The 21,058-nt window shown below is 51.4% G+C and overlaps 1 protein-coding gene across 3 annotated transcripts in view; it reads left to right on the top strand.

Annotated features, from left to right (window-relative positions):
* ZFR2 (zinc finger RNA binding protein 2) overlaps positions 1 to 21,058 on the top strand; it is a 39,504-nt gene that overhangs the window by 1,861 nt on the left and 16,585 nt on the right. For 2 of the 3 annotated variants that reach the window (XM_063146925.1, XM_063146923.1), the window contains exons 2-10: positions 6,816 to 7,053; positions 8,360 to 8,477; positions 11,109 to 11,342; positions 12,910 to 13,235; positions 14,025 to 14,210; positions 16,027 to 16,252; positions 17,610 to 17,770; positions 18,763 to 18,882; positions 20,560 to 20,705. In XM_063146925.1, the coding sequence (XP_063002995.1) occupies positions 6,816 to 7,053; positions 8,360 to 8,477; positions 11,109 to 11,342; positions 12,910 to 13,235; positions 14,025 to 14,210; positions 16,027 to 16,252; positions 17,610 to 17,770; positions 18,763 to 18,882; positions 20,560 to 20,705 (1,755 nt within the window). The remainder of the gene's footprint in view (positions 1 to 6,815; positions 7,054 to 8,359; positions 8,478 to 11,108; positions 11,343 to 12,909; positions 13,236 to 14,024; positions 14,211 to 16,026; positions 16,253 to 17,609; positions 17,771 to 18,762; positions 18,883 to 20,559; positions 20,706 to 21,058) is intronic. The other variant, XM_063146924.1, reaches the window with a different exon arrangement.

The following is a 21,058-nucleotide window of genomic DNA, read 5'->3' as shown; positions in this document are numbered from 1 at the left end:
TGGGAATCCATCGGAATGTAATGGATTACATCTCCAGTCAGCGTGATGGGAGCTGTAGTCCAGCACACCTGAAGAGCTTGCTGGGGGTGATGGGACCTGTAGCCTTTTACATTCGGAGCCAGTGATCACTTCTGGGGAGAGCTGGGCTGGCGTTGGAAAAAGCCAGCATGCCTCGACCATCCGCACAACAGCCCTGCCGGGTAGGTTGGGGTTGCGAGGGTCATGTTTTCCCATCCCTCTCCTGACGTGGGGAAGGGAGAAAAGCCACGAGTAGTCGTTATAGGCCTCTGCATGAGTTATCTCAGTTCTCTTCACAACAGCCCTATTAGGTAGGCTGGCGTTATAACTGTCAAATGGAGAGTCAGTGTGGTGTAACGGTTGGAGCACTGGACTGGGACTGCGATGGTCTGGGTTCAAGTCTCCACTTGGCCATGGAAGCTCTCTGGTTGACTTTGGGCCAGTCCCTGACCCTCAGCCTAACCTACCTCACAGAGTCGTTGTGATAATAATACGGAGAAGAGGAGGATTGCATTCGCCGTCTTAGGGAAAAACGCAGGATATAAATGTCATAATAAATGAAGTATTTTCCCACCCCTCCCCGTCCTCAATATAGCAAGTGCTGTTTTTTCACAATCTCTGGACCATTTCAGAGCACTCGATCCTGTATTATCTCAGCCCTCCTTTACCACAGTCCTGCCAGGAAGGCCGATTTTATAATAATTTCCAATATGACAGATGGAGAAGCCGGGTGGGTGGGAGAAAATAAATACACAATTTATGCAGAGCCCCATTTCAGCTGTCCTTGCAACAACCCTGTGAGGTAGGCTAGTATTCCAATGATAATGTAAAACCGCCCAGAGAGCTCTGGCTAAGGGGGCGGGGGGGCGGTATATAAGTGCAATAAATAAATAAATAAATAAATAAGTCCCTCTCCCGTAACGGAAGTGTGGGGCTGAGAGAATGAATGCTCATTCCTCGCCCATTTCAAGTGCTGACGATGCTTTGTGGCTGCCGTTTCAATCCTCCTCGCGACAGCCCTGCTAGGTAGGACAGCATTATATTGACCCTTTCCCCCTGTATGGCAGGGAGCTCAGAATGGATGGCCATCCATAGCCCAGTTCAGAGAGATTTGCACCCAGCCGTCCTTACAGGTATCATGATCACACACACACCCCGCCTTAACTGGAATTGGGAGGAGAGCAAGAAGGACCGCAAAATACATCCGCTTTCCACGTAAACTTTTTAAAGTGCGTGGCATGCGTTATAAATCGTCCACCGTATTGTATTTCATTTTAATTTTATTTGGCCATTTCGGTTCCGTCTTTATTTATGAATCCCTTCCGAGGTGTGTTGGAAGCCAGGGGCTGAGAGAACAGGGAATCGTTTTTGTTTATTCCTTTTCATTTAATTTCGCCAAGCATTCGCGGCACGTCGTCGTCGTCTCAGCCGTCCTTCCATGCCCTGCGAGGTTGAGCAAGTAATCCTTGCTGCTGTTTAATGAGTAATTCTAATGGTAAGAGGAGAGGTCCCTGCCCGCAGGCGTTTACAATCTAGAAATCAACGCAAGAGAGACGACAGAGGCACGGTGGCGGAATAAACGGGGCTGGGTGGGTGGGTGAATATGGGGTTCTTTCACTTGCGTGTAGCATTGTATTATTGCAATTATTTCCTGCTATACACAGCGTATTTCAGGAGTTCAAAGTGCTTTGCATATATTACCTTGTAATCCTTACGTTAATGCTTTGAGATCGGGCAGGGGAGGGGATCCTTGCTTTGCAGGCAGAAATCCCCCAGGTTCTAGGCGTGTCTGAAACTGTGAGCAGCTGCTGCAAAACCGTGTAGACGAGTCTGAGCTTAGGTGGACGACGGCTCAGATTTGCTCCTGTGTTCGTAGTTGAATTGCTCTTCTTCCAAACCATGAGGGCTATCACCTTGCTTTGACTTCGGAGAAAGGGCCGTAGGTTAGCAGCAGTCCACTGGTTTTTTGTGTGCTGAAGGTCATAGAACCATAGAATAGCAGAGTCAGAAGGGGCCTCTAAGGCCATCAAGTCCAACCCCTTGCTCAATGCAGGAATCCACCCTAAAGCCTCCCTGACAGAGGGCTGTCCAGCTGCCTCTTGAAGGCCTCTAGTGTGGGAGAGCCCACCACCTCCCTAGGTCACTGGTTCCATTGTCGTACTGCTCTAACAGTCAGGAAGTTTTTCCTGCTGTCCAGGTTTGTTAACTGGAGACCAGGCGCAGGACAATGTAAGGTCAGATTGGAGAGTCGGCAGGGTCCGGTGTTTATGTTTAATTTATCATGGATTTGGATTGGTCACAATCTTCATCGCTACGTGAATACTATATGGTGCCCTCTGCCGACATTAAGTCAGCCTTTCTTACAACACCCCTGCAAGTTAGTCCAGGATTAGGATAAGAACATCAGAACTGCCATGCTGGATCAGACCGAGGGTCCATCTAGTCCAGCACTCTGTTCACACAGTGGCCGACCAGCCATCAGCCAGGGACCAACAAGGCAGGACATGGTGCAACAGCACCCATGTTCCCCAGCAACTGGTGCACACAGGCTTACTGTCTCGGATACTGGAGGTAGCACAGAGCCATCAGGGCTAGTAGCCCTGGATAGCCTTCTCCTCCAGGAATTCATCCAACCTTCTTTTAAAGCTATCCGCCTTGGTGACCATCACCACATCTTGTGGTAGTGAGTTCCATAGTTGAACCACGCATTGTGTGAAGAAGCCCTTCCTGTTATCTGTCCTGAATCTCCCACCCATCCGTTTCATGACATGACCCCGGGTTCTAGTGTTTTGAGAGAGGGAGAATTCTGGGATCCCCTCATCAAAGCGTGGCCACTGAGCATGCAAACCTTGTAGTTCTGCGCACCTTGGGATTCGCCGGAACGTGCGGAAACCTCCCTCTTGAGTCTCAGCGGCGCTGTTTTGGATGGAGTCTTGTCAGCACCTGGTTTCACTCTTAGACGGAGTGATAAAAGCTGGAAGCGGAAGTGGGTCTTGTGGCTGACAGACAGGCATCTTTCATTTCTTCGGAGTGGCCGCTCAACACACCCCCCCCCCCCCAGGCAAACGCGTTTGATTCAATGCCCTGATTGCTTCATTTGGGTGGCAGCCGTGTACGGCGCTAGGGCGTAACGTTTAGCTTTCTGCTGTGACACCTTTTCCCGTTAATTGTAGCTGTGCCAGGGCTTGCCATAACAGCAGAAGAAACTGTCTTCTTTTTTGCACGGCATGTGCCAGAGCGGAAAACTTGTCCTGGGGCGAAGGCCCGCCTCAAATGAAGGCTTCCCTCCCTCTCTCATCTCTGCCTCTAGTTAATGGCCTCAACTCCATCTGGGACGTTCCGTCCTTTTCACCGAGCGTTCCACGCGCGGAAGCAAGCTTGCAAGACCGTTCGAACACCGGAGGCAAACGGGCGTCCGGAAACGTGCGGGATTTTCTTGCATGCGTTTTTGTCTTTCTAAAAAGCAAAAAAAGTTGCAAAGCGAGGCGGAAATGGGGGGTGAAAGCACTCAGGAGGCGAGGAGGAGGAGGAGGAGGAGGAACGGAGCAAAACCGAAATTGTCGCGGCGTCTCCTGCTTCTCCTCCTGCACAGCACCACCATTACCTGGGCCAGAGCGAGAGCCTGGGGAACAAGCAATGGAGGAGACGAAGGGCAACTCCGGTGGGATTCTTTGTCCGTGGGCCCCTGCTGCGTTTTGGGCCCTTGGCAAGTGCCTGATAAAGCCCACCTCTGGCGCCGGCCCTCCTGACAGCCTCAACCACCGGAGCCTTACCGTTTCTTATTATTATTATTATTTATTTATATAGCACCATCGATGTACATGGTGCTGTACAGATAACACAGTAAATAGCAAGACCCTGCCGCATAGGCTTACAATCTAATAAAGTTGTAGTAAACAATAAGAAGGGAATATATTTTCTGAATATATTTTGTCCAGCGGTTTAAAAAACGGGGTGCGGGAGCCTGCTCCCCATTTCGCTGGCCGATGGCAACCTTTGGGGGTGGAGGGGTGTAATGGTTTTTCCGTGCCTACGGTAATATCAACAGGAAGTTTGTTTTGCAACTGGCAACAGAAGGCTTTTGGGGGGGGGGCATCGGTTTGTTCAGCTGTTACATTCTCTTGGAATCATAGCATAGCAGAGTTGGAAGGGGCCTACAAGGCCATCGAGTCCAACCCCCTGCTCACTGCAGGAATCCACCCTAAAGCATCCCTGACAGGTGGTTGTCCAGCTGCCTCTTGAAGGCCTCTAGTGTGGGAGAGCCCACAACCTCCCTAGGGAACTGATTCCATTGTCGTACTGCTCTAACAATCAGGAAGTTTTTCCTCATGTCCAGCTGGAATCTGTCTTCCTTTAACTTGAGGCCGTTATTCCATGTCCTGCACTCTGGAAGGATCGAGAAGAGATCCTGGCCCTCCTCTGTGGGACAACCTTTTAAGTATTTGAAGAGTGCTCTCATGTCTCCCCTCAGTCTTCTCTTCTCTAGGCTAAACAGGCCCAGTTCTTTCAGTCTCTCTTCATAGGGCTTTGTTTCCAGACCCCTGATCATCCTGGTTGCCCTCCTCTGAACACGCTCCAGCTTGTCTGCGTCCTTCTTGAATTGTGGAGCCCAGAACTGGACGCAATACTCTAGATGAGGCCTAAGCAGGGCTGAATAGAGAGGAACCAGGACCTCACGCGATTTGGAAGCTATACTTCTATGAATGCAGCCCAAAATAGCATTTGCCTTTCTTGCAGCCCTATCGCACTGTTGGCTCCTATTCAGCTTGCAATCTACAACAATTCCAAGATCCTTCTCGTTTGTAGTATTGCTGAGCCGAGTATCCCCCATCTTGTAACTGTGCCTTTGGTTTCTATTCCCTAAATGTAGAACTCGGCATTTATCCCTATTAAATTTCATCCTGTTGTTTTCAGCCCAGCACTCCAGCCTATCAGGATCACTTTGAAGTTTGCTTCTGTCTTCCTGGGTATTCGCTATCCCACCCAATTTTGTGTCATCTCACGGTTCCCAGCGCATTTGTCCTCCCCAGCCTCTGCGAAGGAGAGCTGGCGGTGCGCTGCCAGACCGAGGGCAGCTCGTCGCGCCAACGTACATTGGCTACTCCGTCCTCTGAGCTTGCAGGGCAGGGAAAACGAACCCACACGCACCCCTCTTGCCAATTCAAAATGAGATTATTCCTTCACAAAGGGCGGACAACGTCAGGGTTGGCATCCGTCGCGGTTTTTCAGTTGGGAAAGCTCCCAAATCCAAGCCCGCCTGGCCGTCTGCGATTTACTTTACGTGGTTCCAGGTCGTTTCAGCTTCTCATAGGGGAAAATAAAAATAAAAACTTAAGGTGCTTCCAGATGAGGCTTTTCGCCAGCGACCGCCCGGCCTCGTTTGTGGAATTTTACAGAACAATCAACCTGTTCCAGATCGAGTTGCACTCTTCCGCAAGGAGCGTTTTTGTAGCTTGGGGGGGGGGTCAGCCTGGAGCCGTCGTTGTCACCTGAGGCTCAGGTGGCACAGAGGGGCTTCTGGGAGGTTGGGTTGGCAGCTCAGCTCTGTCCCTTTCCGGACAGGGATGATCTGCCTTCAGCAGTCTACGCTATAGTAACCTTCAGGCGGATTACTGTGACGTGCTCCACGTAGGGCCCATGAAGAAAAGTTTAGAAACTGCGGCTTGAGCGAAATTTGGTGGCCGGTGAGAACCAGGACGTCTCGGCATGTAACGCTGGCTCCGACCCGCTTTCGTTGGCCGCCTGTACGTTACTGAGCCCAGTTCGCGGTGCTTTTTTTGACCTATAAAGCCTTATTACGCCAGTCCTTTTCCAGCTTCATTGGCTGCCAGTCCAGGTCCGGGCCCGATTCAAAGTGCTGGTATTGACATTTAAAGCCCTAAACAGTTTCGGGCCAGGTTATTTGAAGGAACGCCTCCTCCCGTATGTACCTGCCCGGACCTTAAGATCATCCACAGGGGCCCTTCTCCGTGATCCCCTGCCAAAGGAAGTGAGGCAGGTGGCTACTAGGAGCAGGGCCTTCTCCGCTGTGGCACCCCGGTTGTGGAATGAGCTCCCCAGAGAGGTCCGCCTGGCGCCTACACTGTACTCCTTTCGTCGCCAGCTGAAGACCTTTTTATTCTCTCAGTATTTTAACACTTAATTCTAACTTACATTTAAATTTTACTGTTCGAACTCTGTATTTTAATCTTATATCAACTTTGCTGCGTGGTTTTTATCCTGGTTGTGCTTTTTATACCTTTATTTTGTCATTGTGCTTTTAACCTGTCTGGTTGTTTTATTGTGGTTTTAATTTTTGTGAACCGCCCCGAGAGCTTCGGCTATTGGGCGGTATAAAAATGCAATAAATAAATAAATAAATTACATGGAGGAGGATCAAAATTCTTGACAGAGTATCTTTCTCCGTATGAACTTATCCATACACTGTGAGGCACGTCGCCGGCCCTCCTCCGAGAGATGTTCGGAGAATGGCAACGAGGAACAGGGCCTTCTCAGTTGTGTCCCCTTGGTTATGGAACGCGCTCCCCAGTGAGATCATCTTCTTCTTCTTCTTATTATTATTATTATTTATTTATATAGCACCATCAATGTACATGGTGCATCTTTGTTGACTTTCAGCTGGCCGCTGTAAATATTACACTCTGGCCAAGCGGCTGTCATTTTTTTTATCGGCTCCGTTAACCTCCTTGATGGTTTTACCTACTTGTGGTTTTTTTTTAAAAAAAGAAAGTTTGCGCTTTTGCATTTGGCTTGGTCCACTCTCTTTTCTTTTACCCTCCTTCCGCCTTCTTTTCCAGTGCCCAGCACGCTCCAGCTTATTCCCACCCTCCCGCAGCCACAAGCTACACCGTCCAGCAGACCCCGGGGGTGGACCACGCAGTGGCACCCGCCTACACCCCTGCGGTGCAGGCTGCCCGGCCGGTGGTGGCGTCTGCGGCCTACGGAGGCTACCAGCCCCCCTCAACGCAAGACTACGGCTACGGGACGCGGCAACCGGAGCCCACCGCACAGCCTGCCGTTGCTCAGAACTATCAGGTAGTTGACCGGTTTCCCTGCATCTGTTACTTTGTTTGTTTAAGGCCGGCGGGGGGGGTGTCATCTTTCAGCAATTTCACACTCCCCCTGAAGACACAGGTCCGCAACTTGGGTGTACTTCTGGATTCAGCCCTGAGCCTCTAGGTTTCGGCAGTGGTCAGGAGTTCATTTGCACAGTTAAAGCTAGTGCACCAGCTAGAGATGTCAGACCGGCCACGGTGACACATTATTATTATTATTATTATTATTATTTATTTATATAGCACCATCAATGTACATGGTGCTGTACAGAGTAAAACAGTAAATAGCAAGACCCTGCCGCATAGGCTTACAATCTAATAAAATCATAGTAAAACAATAAGGAGGGGAAGAGAATGCAAACAGGTACAGGGTAGGGTAAGCAGGCACAGGGTAGGGAAAAACTAACAGTAGAAAGTAACAGTAGAAGTCTGCACAACATCAAGTTTTAAAAGCTTTAGGAAAAAGAAAAGTTTTTAGTTGAGCTTTAAAAGCTGCGATTGAAGTTGTAGTTCTCAAATGTTCTGGAAGAGCGTTCCAGGCATAAGGGGCAGCAGAAGAAAATGGATGGAGCCGAGCAAGGGAAGTAGAGGCCCTTGGGCAGGCGAGAAACATGGCATCAGAGGAGCGAAGAGCACGAGCGGGGCAATAGTGTGAGATGAGAGAGGAGAGATAGGAAGGAGCTAGACCGTGAAAAGCTTTGAAGGTCAACAAGAGAAGTTTATATTGGATTCTGAAGTGAATTGGAAGCCAATGAAGAGATTTCAGAAGCGGAGTGACATGGTCAGAGCGGCGAGCCAAGAAGATGATCTTAGCAGCAGAGTGGTGAACAGAAACCAATGGACTGACGTGAGAAGAAGGAAGGCCAGAGAGAAGAAGGTTGCAGTAGTCCAACCGTGCCTTAGTGACATCCCGATTGGATGACTGTAACGCGCTCTATGTGGGGCTGCCTTTGAAGACTGTTCGGAAACTCCAGCTCCCAACTTTTCTCTTCTCCCAGGCAGTGAACAGCATTTAACAACGCTAAGTTCGTTTGTGTTTTAACGGACCCCAGAATTGTTGTCTTTAAATGGATACCGTTGTTTTTATACTGTTTTATGTTTCTGGTGGTTTTAAAATTTGTATGCCGTTTCTAACGTTCACTGTTTTTAACTTTTGTAAACTGCCCAGAGAGCTTCGGCTATGGGGCGGGATATAAATGCAATCAATCAATAAATAACCAATGGCGAACCCAAACCTGAGAGGGGCGGATTCTGCCCGCCGCTGATTCCCTGCGTTGTTGTTGCAGCAGGATGGCTACACTTATGGCCGATCACCGACCGCCAGCGCCTACGAGGCCAAACCGTATTACCAGGCGGTGGCCACGCCGTCGCAGCACGTGGCCACGGAGTCGTACTACCACTCGAGTGAGTTATCGGGGAGTTCAAATGCGCAAGTAATTTATGGTGCTGGCATGTTCAGAGGCTGGCGGGAGCACTTGGTAAGTGGAGCTGCCGATGAAAGAGGCGGGCTGGGGGCGGGCTGGAGCGTTCTGGGGAAGTTTGGGAAGTGGGTTGGGGGGTGCGGGTGGGTGTCTGTCTTGGGGCAGGTTTCAGGCTTGCAAGGTAGAATCAGAGACTCATAGAACAGCAGAGTTGGAAGGGGCCTACAAGGCCATCGAGTCCAACCCCCTGCTCAATGCAGGAATCCACCCTAAAGCATCCCTGACAGATGGTTGTCCACCTGCCTCTTGAAGGCCTCTAGTGTGGGAGAGCCCACCACCTCCCTAGGTCACTGATTCCATTGTCGTACTGCTCTAACAGTCAGGAAGTTTTTCCTGATGTCCAGCTGGAATCTGGCTTCCTTTAACTTGAGCCCGTTGTTCCGTGTCCTGTGCTCTGGGAGGATTGAGAAGAGATCCTGGCCCTCCTCTGTGTGACAACCTTTTAAGTATTTGAAGAGTGCTGTCATGTCTCCCCTCAACCGTCTCTTCTCCAGGCTCAACATGCCCAGTTCTTTCAGTCTCTCTTCATAGGGCTTTGTTTCCAGACCCCTGATCATCCTGGTTGCCCTCCTCTGAACACGCTCCAGCTTGTCTGCGTCCTTCTTGAAGTGTGGAGCCCAGAACTGGACGCAATACTCTAGATGAGGCCTAACCAGGAACCAATACCTCACACAATTTGGAAGCTATACTTCTATTAATGCAGTCGGGTTACTACTATAATCCTGAGATCCAGCAACCACACTCTCAGAATTTAAGGAATTCTGAGCCCAGGAGTTTGCTCTGAGCCCCAACACTGAATGTCACCTCCAAATCTTTCCACATCCACTCCTGGTTCCAACCAAGCTTTCTGCGTTTCAACAGTATAATTTAAGGGTGGTAGTTGAGGGCATTTTGTCACGGTTAAGCAGCTGGAAGTCAAAAATGCCGGTTGGTCGATTTTGTTTACCCGACTTCTTCACTGCTTGATACCCTGAGATCCCTAAGCGGTTGATATTATGATACCAAAACCAACGTGAAAGTAATAAATCCCCGAAACACATTTGAACAGCGAAAGCAGTAGAATGGGGCAGCCTCATAACCAATTGCAAGTCAGAGAAAGCCTGAATGGAAGCATATGTTTTCTTTAGGCGTTTAAATCTCACCCACCGTTTCCGCCTCTCAGAGAGGTCTCCAGCGGGTGGGTGACACTTCCGAGAAGGCCCGCTGGTGTGTTGTTCCGTGGCGATGCATTGTGGGTGATGGGACAACCAATAAATATCTCGAGGAGGCGATTTGGAAGATCTCGGGGGGCGATTTCTCGTATTCAGGGGAAGGCTGTCGTTTGGATACCTTTGTTTAGGGCTTTGAATGTCAGCAACAAGACCTTGATAGCTTTGTAGCTACTGCAAATTATGCAATCTTACCAGTAGACACAGGTCTACTTCCTGCCTACCCCTGTGAGAAGTTTCCTGTATGCACTCTTAGCAGTGGGACTTTGTTCTCGTTAAGCCAGCTGGGAATTATGGGAGTTGCAGTCCCAACACAACTGAAGGGTGACCGGTTGGGGTATGTAGAGGGCTGCACTGTTAGGAAGTCAGCTTTTGAGCCGCTGGGCTGCAGCTGGAAGGCTTTTTGCTGCCTCAAAGTTACAGTGCTTTGAAGCTAGATTGAGCGCCGGGGATCCTCACAAGAGCCAACTAGTGAATTGTAACTTCCTGAAAGAGGTTCTCACCTCTTTTAGGAAGTTACAATTCACTAATTGGCTCTTGAGAGGTTCCCCGGCGTTCCTGTTCGGAGTCCCAGCTCCAAACAGGAACGGACAGGGGTTCCTGTGTCGCAAGCCATCGGAATTAAAACTGTGTTACGTCTAGCTCTGCTCCCCCTGAGTTGGAAGAAGGTGTTTCAGGTGATCAATCAGAATCAGACTCTGAAGTAGAGGAGTCGGCACCAGAAACAGGCCAGCCTGTACCAGTGGGGGAGAAAGCTCTCACGGGCTCTTCACCAGCTGGGAGTGAATCTTCTCCAGAGTTTATCTCCTCAAGGGCAAACAATACACAGTCAGTGGGAAGCCAATATTCTTCTGAAGGGGAGAACACGGAGAGGTTAGCCGATCCTAGAGTACGCCGCAGATTAAAACGGGCGGAGCGAAAGGAAGGCGAGAGAAAGTCAGCCTGGCTAGCATCCCATCAGAAGCTGCCTCAGAACTAGTCTCTCTGAAGTTAACGCATCTTCGGAAAGGGCTCTCCATTCTTCTTGAAAGGACAATTGTCTCGCTTAGTTTGCATAGTTTTGCCTTAGGGGGAAAGTTCCTAGAGATTAAACTCTCTTCAGCGTCGATTGCTTAGCAAGCCTCATTATTTATCTCCCAAGAAGGCTGGAAGTTTTGAGAAACACGACAAACTGTCTTGAAATTGGTTCAGACAGGCGACGACAGCCTAAGACTGGAGAATGCAACTGAGCCGAGCTCTCTTTCTTTTGAGGAACGGCTGTGGTGGATACAACTTGTTGGGCCCTGTGGAGCCGTGGGCAGCCCACCTCCTGCCGGCGTTTAGCAACTGTTCTCTCTCGTTTGTAGACTCCCAGAGCGGCTACAGCCAGCCGGCGTCAGCGTACAGTCAGACCCAGCCCCAGAGGCAAGTGACGCCTGTGAAGCCGGTTCAAGCGGTAAACACTTCTTCATCCAACTACAGTACTTATCCGACTGCCACAACGGGCCAGCAAAACGTTGCGGCTCCCTCCGTCCAGTCGTACACCCCAACCTCCTCCTACGCCTCTTCCTCGTACAACTCTTCTCCTGCTTCATACTCTGGTAAGCGCTTCATGGAGGCGTCTCTTTCTCCCTCCCCCCCTTTCCCTCCCGACTGCCTTTCCTGATCCTGTGTCCGGCTTAGGGCCAAATAGAGGGCAAATCTGTTAGCAAGTCAGCGGACCAGCAAAAGGGGCGAACACCGTTTTATCAGTCCCAGCGAGAGGGCGGCTTGGCGCAGGAGAATTCAGGCAAAGCTCAAGAGTAGAACGTTGCCAGTCAAACACAAATGCAGTCCAAACTACTACCATTATTGGTTGTTACTTATTTATTTGGGATAGCTGTATGCTGCTGAATATAATAAAACCCCTCAGCAGCTCACAATAAATATTACCATACATTTGAATAGTCTAGTCCTTATCTGGACAGAGATAGCCTAGCTACAGGGATCCATGCTCTGATAAACCTCTCGTTTGGATTACTGCAATGCGTTATACGTGGGGCTGCCTTTGAAAACGGTCCGGAAGCTTCAGCTGGTACAAAACAGGGCAGCCCGTTTACTAACAGGGACTGGCCGGCGAGATCACATTACGCCAGTCCTTTTACAACTTCATTGGCTGCCAGTCCAGGTCCGGACCCGATTCAAAGTGCTGGTATTGACATTTAAAGCCCTAAACAGTTTGGGGCCAGGTTATTTGAAGGAACGCCTCCTCCCATATGTACCTACCCGGACCCTAAGATCATCTACAGGGGCCCTTCTCCGTGCGCCCCTGCCAAAGGAAGTGAGGCAGGTGGCTACCAGGAGGAGGGCTTTCTCCGCTGTGGCACCCCGGTTGTGGAATGAGTTCCCCAGAGAGGTCCGCCTGGCGCCTACACTGTACTCCTTTCGTCGCCAGCTAAAGACCTTTTTATTCTCTCAGTATTTTAACACTTAATTTTAACTTAAATTTAAATTTTACTGTTCTAACTCTGTATTTTAATCTTATATCAATTTCTGCTGCGTGGTTTTATCCTGGTTGTGTTTTGTATTTGTGTTTTTTAAATTGTAGGTTGTTTTTATGCTCTTCATGGTTTTAATGTTTGTGAACCGCCTAGAGAGCTTTGGCTATCGGGCGGTATAAAAATGTAATAAATAAATAAATACTCTAGCAGGGGTCCAGGGTCAGCACCAGCAGCTAGCGAGTTCCAGCTGAAAACTCATATAGCCAGAGCTTCCAAAGCCCCACCCAGGGCTCAGCTGCATTACATCGGAGGCCTGTGTCAGAAGGCCTCCTCATGAGGAGTTTGTTACTGTCCTTTGGGAACGGGTCCTCCTCCTTGCCGGGGTTCCCCTGGCCTGCCTCTTGAGACACGGCTACGCTTGGTGTGTGTGTGTGTGTGTTAGGGGGTCGTTCGGCTGCCGAGATGGAGTCGCCCACTTCTTGTGAGGACGGGGCGTCTCCCCCAAGGGCCGAGGCTCCTCCAGGTTGTCTGTCGGGGGTGGTTTTGCGGTGATCTTCGTTCCTGAGAGCAATGGCTCCTCTCCTGAGGTGGATTCCTCCGACGGGGCCACGGGGTCCGCTTTGCTCAAGAAGAAAAATATTGATGGGAGCGACCTTCCCCTTCTTCTTCTCCTCTCTCCTGCCTGCAGGGTCAAACTACACCAGCTACGACGCCGCTGCCTACACAGCGGCCAACGCTTCCTACTACCAGCCCCCTCAGCAGCCTCTCGTGCCGCAGCAGCCTCAGCTACAGCAGCCCCCGCCCCAGCAGCAGCCCCCGCCTCAGCCTCCCCAGCAGCAGCCAAAGCCCATGGGGGGCTCCCTGTGGAGCGGCGGCGGCGGCACGAACTCCGCCGTGGGCGGCTACAACAAGAAGCCCCAGTTTCCCAGCAAGCCGCTGAAGCCCAAAGGCCCCCCGAAACAGCCTCAGCTCCACTATTGCGAGATCTGCAAGATCAGCTGCGCCGGTCCCCAGGTGAGCTCGCGCGCCCTAGGTAATCGTTTGACGCCTCCGTGCCCCTGCTCTCCTTCCAGGAAGACCGGTCGGCGAATCAGTCAAAACGAGCCAGTCTCGGGCTCACGATCTGGAAAAGGGCACGACATGAAAGGAAAAAAGGGCACGGAGGGCAAAGGAAAAGCAAGGACGCTCAGGCGCCGACGATACAGAACTAGACATAATACTGTAAACTGGAAACGTTGGGTTTCAGTCTGGAAGGCCGTAAAAGTTATCAGCCTGCCTGTATTACGACAAGCCTGTTGGGGGCGGGCAAAGGAAGGATGGGGAGCTCTGTGCTGGTCACAGGGAAGTTGCGGGCTTTTCTTCTCTGGCAGGCTGCTTGGTTCTCATGCTGGGCGAGAGGAGGGTCAGAGCATCCACTTCCTTCTTTGCCGTCTTGCTCGCTCGCCTGCAGATCCAGGACAAATAAAAAGTACTTCTTCACACAGCGCATAGTTAAATTATGGAACTCACTACCACAGGATGTAGTGACGGCCACCCATTTGGATGGCTTTAAATAGGGGTTGGATCAATTCCTGGAGGAGGAGGAGAAGGCTATCCATGGCTACTAGCCCTGATGGTTGTGTGCTACCTTCAGTATCCAAGGCAGTAAGCCTTTGTGCCCCAGTTGCTGGGGAGCATGGGTGGGAGGGTGCTGTTGCACCGTGTCCTGCTTTGTGGGTCCCTGGTTGACAGCCGGTTGGCCACTGTGTGAAAAAGAGTGCTGGCCTTTGGCCTGATCCAGCAGAGCGCGTCTTATGTTCTTAGACATACCGAGAGCACTTAGAAGGCCAAAAGCACAAGAAGAAGGAGGCGGCCCTCAAGACGGGAAGCCAGGCTGGCGGAAGCGGCCCTCGCGGGGTCCAGACCCAGCTTCACTGCGAGCTCTGTGACGTCTCTTGCACGGGAGCGGACGCCTACGTGGCCCATATCCGGGGAGCAAAGCACCAAAAGGTAAGCGATTCTGGCGGTGGCCCGGGAAACAGCCGCGTCCGGCGTCCGACCTCTGATGGGGACATTTGAGATGGAAACCTGCAGGGGGAAACAAAACAGGAAAGTCTGGGTGGGGCGGCAGGCCGCGTTATTGTCAGGGCTAATGGGAACGTCCCCGTGAGTCCTGCATGCTCCCACCGGCCTCTCTGGAGATCAACGAGGCCCTTGCTCTGGATGCTGCCAATTTTGGTGTGTGTGTGTGTGTGTGTGCGTTCAGAAATCGGCACGGATGTGCACGGAAAGGCACCATAGACTCGCAACGGAGGAGGCGCTCAAAAGAATGGAAGGAAATTGATTGTGCTCTCCACGTTTTGGAGAAGACGCCTCCATTAAATTAACAATTTAATTAACCGTAAGAGTAGTGTCGTAGAGACGACACCCTCGCTCTTTTTAACAAAGTTTTAGGGGCTTTTCTACATAAGAATCCCACATTTTCTTTAAAAACTCTAAAAGTAAATACCCACTTCCTAATATACTGTGCATTGTTCCCATATTTTTGCTCCTAGCGTGAGCACGCCGCCTTTTTATAATCGCACATCACTTTCAAAGAGTGAGGGTGTTGCGTATACGATACCACTCTTATGCTTAATTTAGTGGTTTGTTTTTATAACTCCTGAAGAAGCAGACATCTTCTCCGAAATCCGTAGAGCAGTGGTTCTCAATTAGCTAAGTACTGAGGACCCTTTATTTTTCAAATGCCAAGCCATGGATCCCCTCCTTTTGAAAAAAAAATGTTAACTCTATGGTAGTTACTTGTGCGAAGCAATTTTTGGGAGAAAATAAGGGGTAGCCCCTAATAAGCAAAGGATTTTAGGGATACTAAAAAACAGACCGTAAAATTTGTGATATTTGTGATTTTATCACGTAAAAATGACAGTGATTTAGCTAGGAATACAAAGACGAATTTAATTTTAGTAATGTCGAGTTTACCGTTGAACAACTTATGACCTGTCTAGCAGCGACTAAACCTAAATGTGATGGGAGAAATCGTGCCTCTTTTTGTCCCGAACAATCCCTTCCACATCCGGTTCAGTATTTTCTACTTTTAATCTCAAATCTGGTTCAACATCGAGCCGATTTCTATGCTGGTTCTTCCTATAACAAAACGTCGAAAACGTTTGTTCACAAAGATACGTGGAACAAAAGGGAACTCGGTGTTTCAAAGCTTTTTCACCTAACTTCTTATAATCAGGAAAAAACGTCACCCAGAATTGGTCCAGTCTATATTCTTTGAAAAATGATTTCAGTGAACCGTCACAAGTCACGTCAACAAGTGCATCTCGCTCTTCCGCAGAGAGAGTTGTGAGTTGCGCATCACCACATTCAAAAGGATTCCTTCTCCGTGAGTTTTCAGGATTAGGTGCAGGGAAGTAACCTCTGAAGCTAGTCGCTAAATCACACAGGTGCTCAGGGATGTTATATTTTACTTCTGGTAGGAATTCGTCATCAGTGGACTTCAGAAATGAATGGTGAATATGTGAATGGTGCCACGGACCCCCTGGGTGGGTTACGTGGACCACCAATTGGGATCCATTGCTGTAGAGCACAATAACTTTTTTACCTTTCTTTGAGTTGGCCTCCTCCTTCGTCGGGTTCAGAAATGGCCGATTGCTTAATCCTTTTGCACCTTTGCTCCTGGGCTGTATCTCCGTAACAGGCTGGCGTCTGGGCATTTTTCTCTGTGGGGAAGTTCCCGGACCCCGCCCCTCTTTGAAGAAGCTTCTTTCAAGCCTCTCCCGTCCCCCCCCCCAGGTGACTTTTCACGGTTACCTTCCAGGTTCTCAAGCTGCACACCAAGCTGGGGAAACCCATTCCTTCCGTTGAGCCCATGCTGGTCAACGTCTCGTCAGGCCCCGCCAACGGCTCGGCCGGCAAACAGGCCCTCCACGCCCCGTCCTCGGCCGCGCCAGCCAAGCCGGCTATCGGGACGGCCAACAGCGCCATCGGCTCGAGCAAGGCGGCGCCCGTCAAGAAACCCCTGGCATCAAAGCTCACCTTTACAGGTTCGCCTTGTAGAAAGAGGAGTGGGGGGCAGCTTCCAGCAGGTGGGGTTGCGTGGCTTTGGAAGCAGGCGAGGAAGGGGAGACGGGAGGGAGGTGTACGAAATGATGCACGGAGTGGAGAAAAGCGGGTGGGGAGACATTTTCCTCCTGCTATCCTAATGCTACAAACCCAACGGGGGTCGTAAGAACGTAAGAGCCCTGCTTGGTCATCAAGGGCTCATCTAATCTCGCGTTTTGGGTCCGCCCAGTGGCTGAGCAGTTGCTCACGGGCAGCCCCAAAGGTGCCTATATGCCACCAGTTCAAATACTGAAGGCGTCATAAGGTCCACGGTCCATTGCATCACGGGAGGGGAGTGTTTAACGTCAATGTTGTCACATGAGTCTGTCGAAAGGGCACGGAGGATCCATGGACGCCTGAGCCTTCGTTCATTTCCACAAAGCAGGCAAATAATCAAAAAGAGCCTGCAGTTCAAAATGATCTTGACAGGCTGCCTCTTGAAGGCCTCTAGTGTGGGAGAGCCCACCACCTCCCTAGGTCACTGATTCCACCGTCGCACTGCTCTAACAGTCAGGAAGTTTTTCCTGATGTCCGGCTGGAATCTGGCTTCCTTTAACTTGAGCCCGTTATTCCGTGTCCTGCACTGTGGGAGGATCGAGAAGAGATCCTGGCCCTCCTCTGTGTGACAACCTTTCAAGTATTTGAAGAGTGCTCTCATGTCTCCCCTCAATCTTCTCTTCTCCAGGCTAAACATGCCCAGTTCTTTCAGTCTAGTCTCTGGCCCTGATTCAACACCTGCAACTCACCCTCTGCGAGGGCCGCTTTTGCCATTCAGAGGTTTCTCCTGAGGTTTAGCCAAAATCTGCTTTAGTTCCCCCCCCCCCCCCCAAACCCCTAATTTCCACCCATTTGTTTGAGCCCTGCCCTCTGGGGCAACCTAGGATGGGGGGCATATTTAAATACCCCCCCACCCTAGTTTTTTTTAAAACAAACAGACAAAGCCATCCCTGCAAGTAAAAGTGCTGACAACGAAAGCTAACTCAGGTCAGTGAGAGAGATTCTAGCCGACCTCAATTCTAAGCACTAATCTCTTGAAGAATTGGTTTGTTTAATATGGAGGGGGAGTTTGTCAAAAAGCCGGTTCCTTTGGCCACCTGCATCCGGAAGCGGTACAGTCCTTTCTTACCGCCTTATTCTGCTGCAGGTGTGAGAGGCTGAGCCTCCGTCAGTGGTGTAGGGAGCACCACAACCCTCTTCCCCTAGTGGCCAATTGGTCAGTAGCCAGGCGGACCACCTCCCCCAAATTGTGGCCGGTTGAGAGCGAAGGAGCCTGACCCATGGGCCTCCCTTCCCGTGCAGGAGCCAACAAGCTTCAGGCGGTGAACACGAAGCCGGAGGAAGCGAAGGGGACGCCGGCCCAAGCGGTGACGCCGGTGGAACAGCTCCCGCTCAACAGCTCCGGGGACGGTCTGGGAGACCTCTTAGACGTGCAGCCTGTGGGTCACGATTACGTGGAAGAGGTAAGGCGTGGGCTGCTTCTTTGGGGGTTGCAGCGGTTACCTTTCCACCCTTGGGGGGCACCTCCTCTTAAGAAGCCTTGGTTTGAACTTGGAGGGGGTTCTAATACCTAAGACCCGCAACAAAATGTTGCAGCGTATGTTCCTGTCCAGGGCTCCGGCCAGCCCTCCCTCCCTTCCCAGCAAAGCGCTTCGTTCGTCTTCCTCCACCTCGACATTTTCCTTTCTTTTGCAGCGCTCTTACTCCTCATTGGGTTGTGTTTGTGGCTGGGGGTGGGAGCAGTTTATTATTTATTATTTATTTATTTAAGCATTTTTATGCTGCCATTCATCCAAAAAAGGCTCTCACGGCGGCTTACAGAAGTATTTCTTGACAGTCCCTGCCCACAGGCTTATAATCTAAAAGACACGACACAAAAGGAAAGGGTATTGGGAGGGAGGAGGAGGAGGGGGGAAAGGAAAGCAAACTCAGGCACTACAATCTTAGTTGCAAAGTGTTTTACAAGCTGCCATAGGTAAATTCCAATGCTGCGTAGTTTCCCGATTTGCAATATTCTATCTGACTTCTTTGTCATTACGTGAAAATAAGCATGTAAAAGAACTCGTGTGTATAATAATGAAACCCTGAAAGAAAATGTGAAGGAAGGAGTAGCAATTGGAATTGTCAATGTTACTTTCAGTTGCCCCCTTGCTTTCTTCTCCAAACACATCTGGGTTCCCTAAGCCTGCTGAAAACGTCCCCTCGTGTCTCGGTGGCCCCGTTTTTGACGTCAATCCTGTTGTCACGCACCACCCGGATCCGCTCTTAGAAGGAGTGTTGAGCACCAAGGGTCCGGCAAGACGGAGGCTTCGCAGTGCCCGGTTTCTTTGGCGTCGCTCTGGGCCGAGTTGCTTTCCCGCCGGGCCGGGCTGGAGCTGCCCTGCTCTAGCCCGGATGAAGCGCTGCCTCCGGGGCCGGGGCCGTCGGTGATCCTTCCCCCTTCTCCCCTCGCCAGGTTCACAACGACAAAGGCAAGATGGTCCGCTTTCACTGCAAGCTCTGCGAGTGCAGCTTCAACGACCCCAACGCCAAGGACATGCACCTCAAGGGGCGCCGGCACCGGCTGCAGTACAAGGTACGGCCCACCAGGGGGCTGGAGGGTCGCCCTCTTTAGGTCAGGTCTGGAAAGGCAACGCTCCCAGGCGACCGGGGTGGTTGAACGAATGCCTGGCCGGCTGCATTTGGCTTTCGGACGGGCGTCCTCTGGCAACCGCTGGGGCGTCCACACTCTGGCAGGGCCCACCGGTTACACGTACCTTGGGCCCCGCTTCAACGCCCCCTGCCCTGCGCTCTCATCAGTGCCAGACAGCCGCCATTTTGTTTTCCCGCAGTGTCCTTGACGTAGCGTTCCTCTCAGGCAGGAGACATAACCTCATTCGGTGGAGGGCTGGGCTTCCTTTTTCAGAAGGGGGGCATATTCCAGCGGTGGGCGGGGCTGAAATGCAAGGGGCGGACGCCCCGGCCCAAATATCCAACGTACCAGCAGGTGTAGCTCAAAGCCCTCACCGTTAGTTGCTCAGCCTTAGGAGAGGCATTTCTATCTTTTAGAATAGGGGGGAGTGCAAAATCTGAACGTCCCCAAATGTCTGGCAGTCGGGTGTGGGGAAGGGGCCTGGCTGTCTGGTGAACCCCGCATGGCCAGATTTGGCCCGGGGGGTCTGAGATTCAACACCCTTGCTCTAGAGTGTTGAGGGAATGGCGGGTTTCAGCCTCTGCTGCTCTGCGCTGAACGCAGTGCCACCGCCCAAGAAGGCCATGAGGCCAGGCGCGCCTAAGGGGCAGCACTTTGCCGAGGGTTCCCATCCCACCCTTAACCCTGGAGCCAGCCCTGTTTCAGCTTGGCGGGTCTTGATTTTTACAAAGCGCAGCCCTTCTCCAAAGGGTGCGAAGCGAATCCCAGGAGAAGCAGGGCTTGGACGTGCGTTTGCCGTGGAGCGCCCCCTCAGCGGTTCTGTTTCCCAAGGATCCGACTCGGTCTAGAAGGCCCATCCCGTCGTTCCTGCGTGATTCTCCACCGTGGGTTTCAGGCAGGGAGGCTTTCCCAGTTCCGGGGGTTGAGCCTCCTCCGTGCGAAGCGAAGGTCTTCCCCAGAACTACGGCCCTTCGGCTAAAACATCAATCCATCTTCGTTCTCGAGGGCCGATTTTGAAAAGGAAGTTCGGAATGTGCCAGGTCAAACCCTTGGTCTGTGCCGCTCCGTATTCCCCGCACAGGCTGAGCTGCGTCTCTCCTAACGTTTCAGACGGGGGTGTTTCATTCCGAGCGTAGAAGAACAGTCCACATCTTTGTTAATCGGGTTCATCTCTTCGGGAAACGGCAACTTGCAGGGTTCAGGCTCATTTCTTTGTTACCCTCTCGCTGTGGGTAACTTTTTTGTTTTACACCGACGGTTTGAGCGTTGATTAGGGGATCGCTGTTGCGGGTTACGTTTTTGTTTTGCACACCGCCTGCTTTGCACCCTTGCCCAGAATAATAACAGCAACAATAATATATTGTTTTATTTCTGACCTGCGTCTCCCTCGGGATCGAGGCAGGGTGCAACGCAAAGACAAAACACCCTAAAATACGTATAATTGACTAAAAACGTATGAAACGAATACATGAGTCAAAGGCACCTGGCAGTTCGACTGGGCAGGCCCGCCAGAAGAGATCAGTAGAGACGATGCCGAGCGAAACGTGCGACGGCTTGGCTCGCTGCCCGTCCGCCCGCTCTGTCCCTAGTAGCCCTAACGCCCGTCAAAAACCCTTGCAGAAGAAAGTCAACCCCGACCTCCCGGTCGAGATCAAGCCCAGCAACCGAGCCCGGAAGATGCACGAGGAGAAACTGAAGAAGCAGCAGCTCCGGGCCCTGGTGAAGAGGCGGCGAGAGGAGGAGCAGCGATGGCACCTGGAAATGAGGCGAGTCCTTCCCCTCCTCTCCTTCCCCCTCCCTTTCCTCACCCCTCCTCCTCCTCCTCCTCTTCTTCTTCTTCTTCCTCCTCCTCCTCCTCCTCCTCTTCCTCCCCCCTCTTCTCACCCTCTCTTCCTCCCCCTCCCCCTCCTCTTCCTCCTCCTCCTCCTCTTCTTCTTCTTCCTCCTCCCCTCCTCTTCCTCACCCCTTCTTCTCCCCTCTCTTCCTCCCTTCCTCTTCCCCTCCCCTCCTCCTCCTACTCCTCTTCTTCTTCTTTTGGTCAAGGGAATCAGAAGAACCCTGATGTGGGGTAAGATTTAAAACAACCCCCCCATGGGAGTCTTCATCTGAGTTAATCTCT

The sequence above is a fragment of the Elgaria multicarinata genome, chromosome 23, assembly GCF_023053635.1.
Source record: "Elgaria multicarinata webbii isolate HBS135686 ecotype San Diego chromosome 23, rElgMul1.1.pri, whole genome shotgun sequence".
Classification (NCBI taxonomy): Eukaryota; Metazoa; Chordata; class Lepidosauria; order Squamata; family Anguidae; genus Elgaria; species Elgaria multicarinata.
This window is presented reverse-complemented; position numbering and strand designations above follow the sequence as displayed.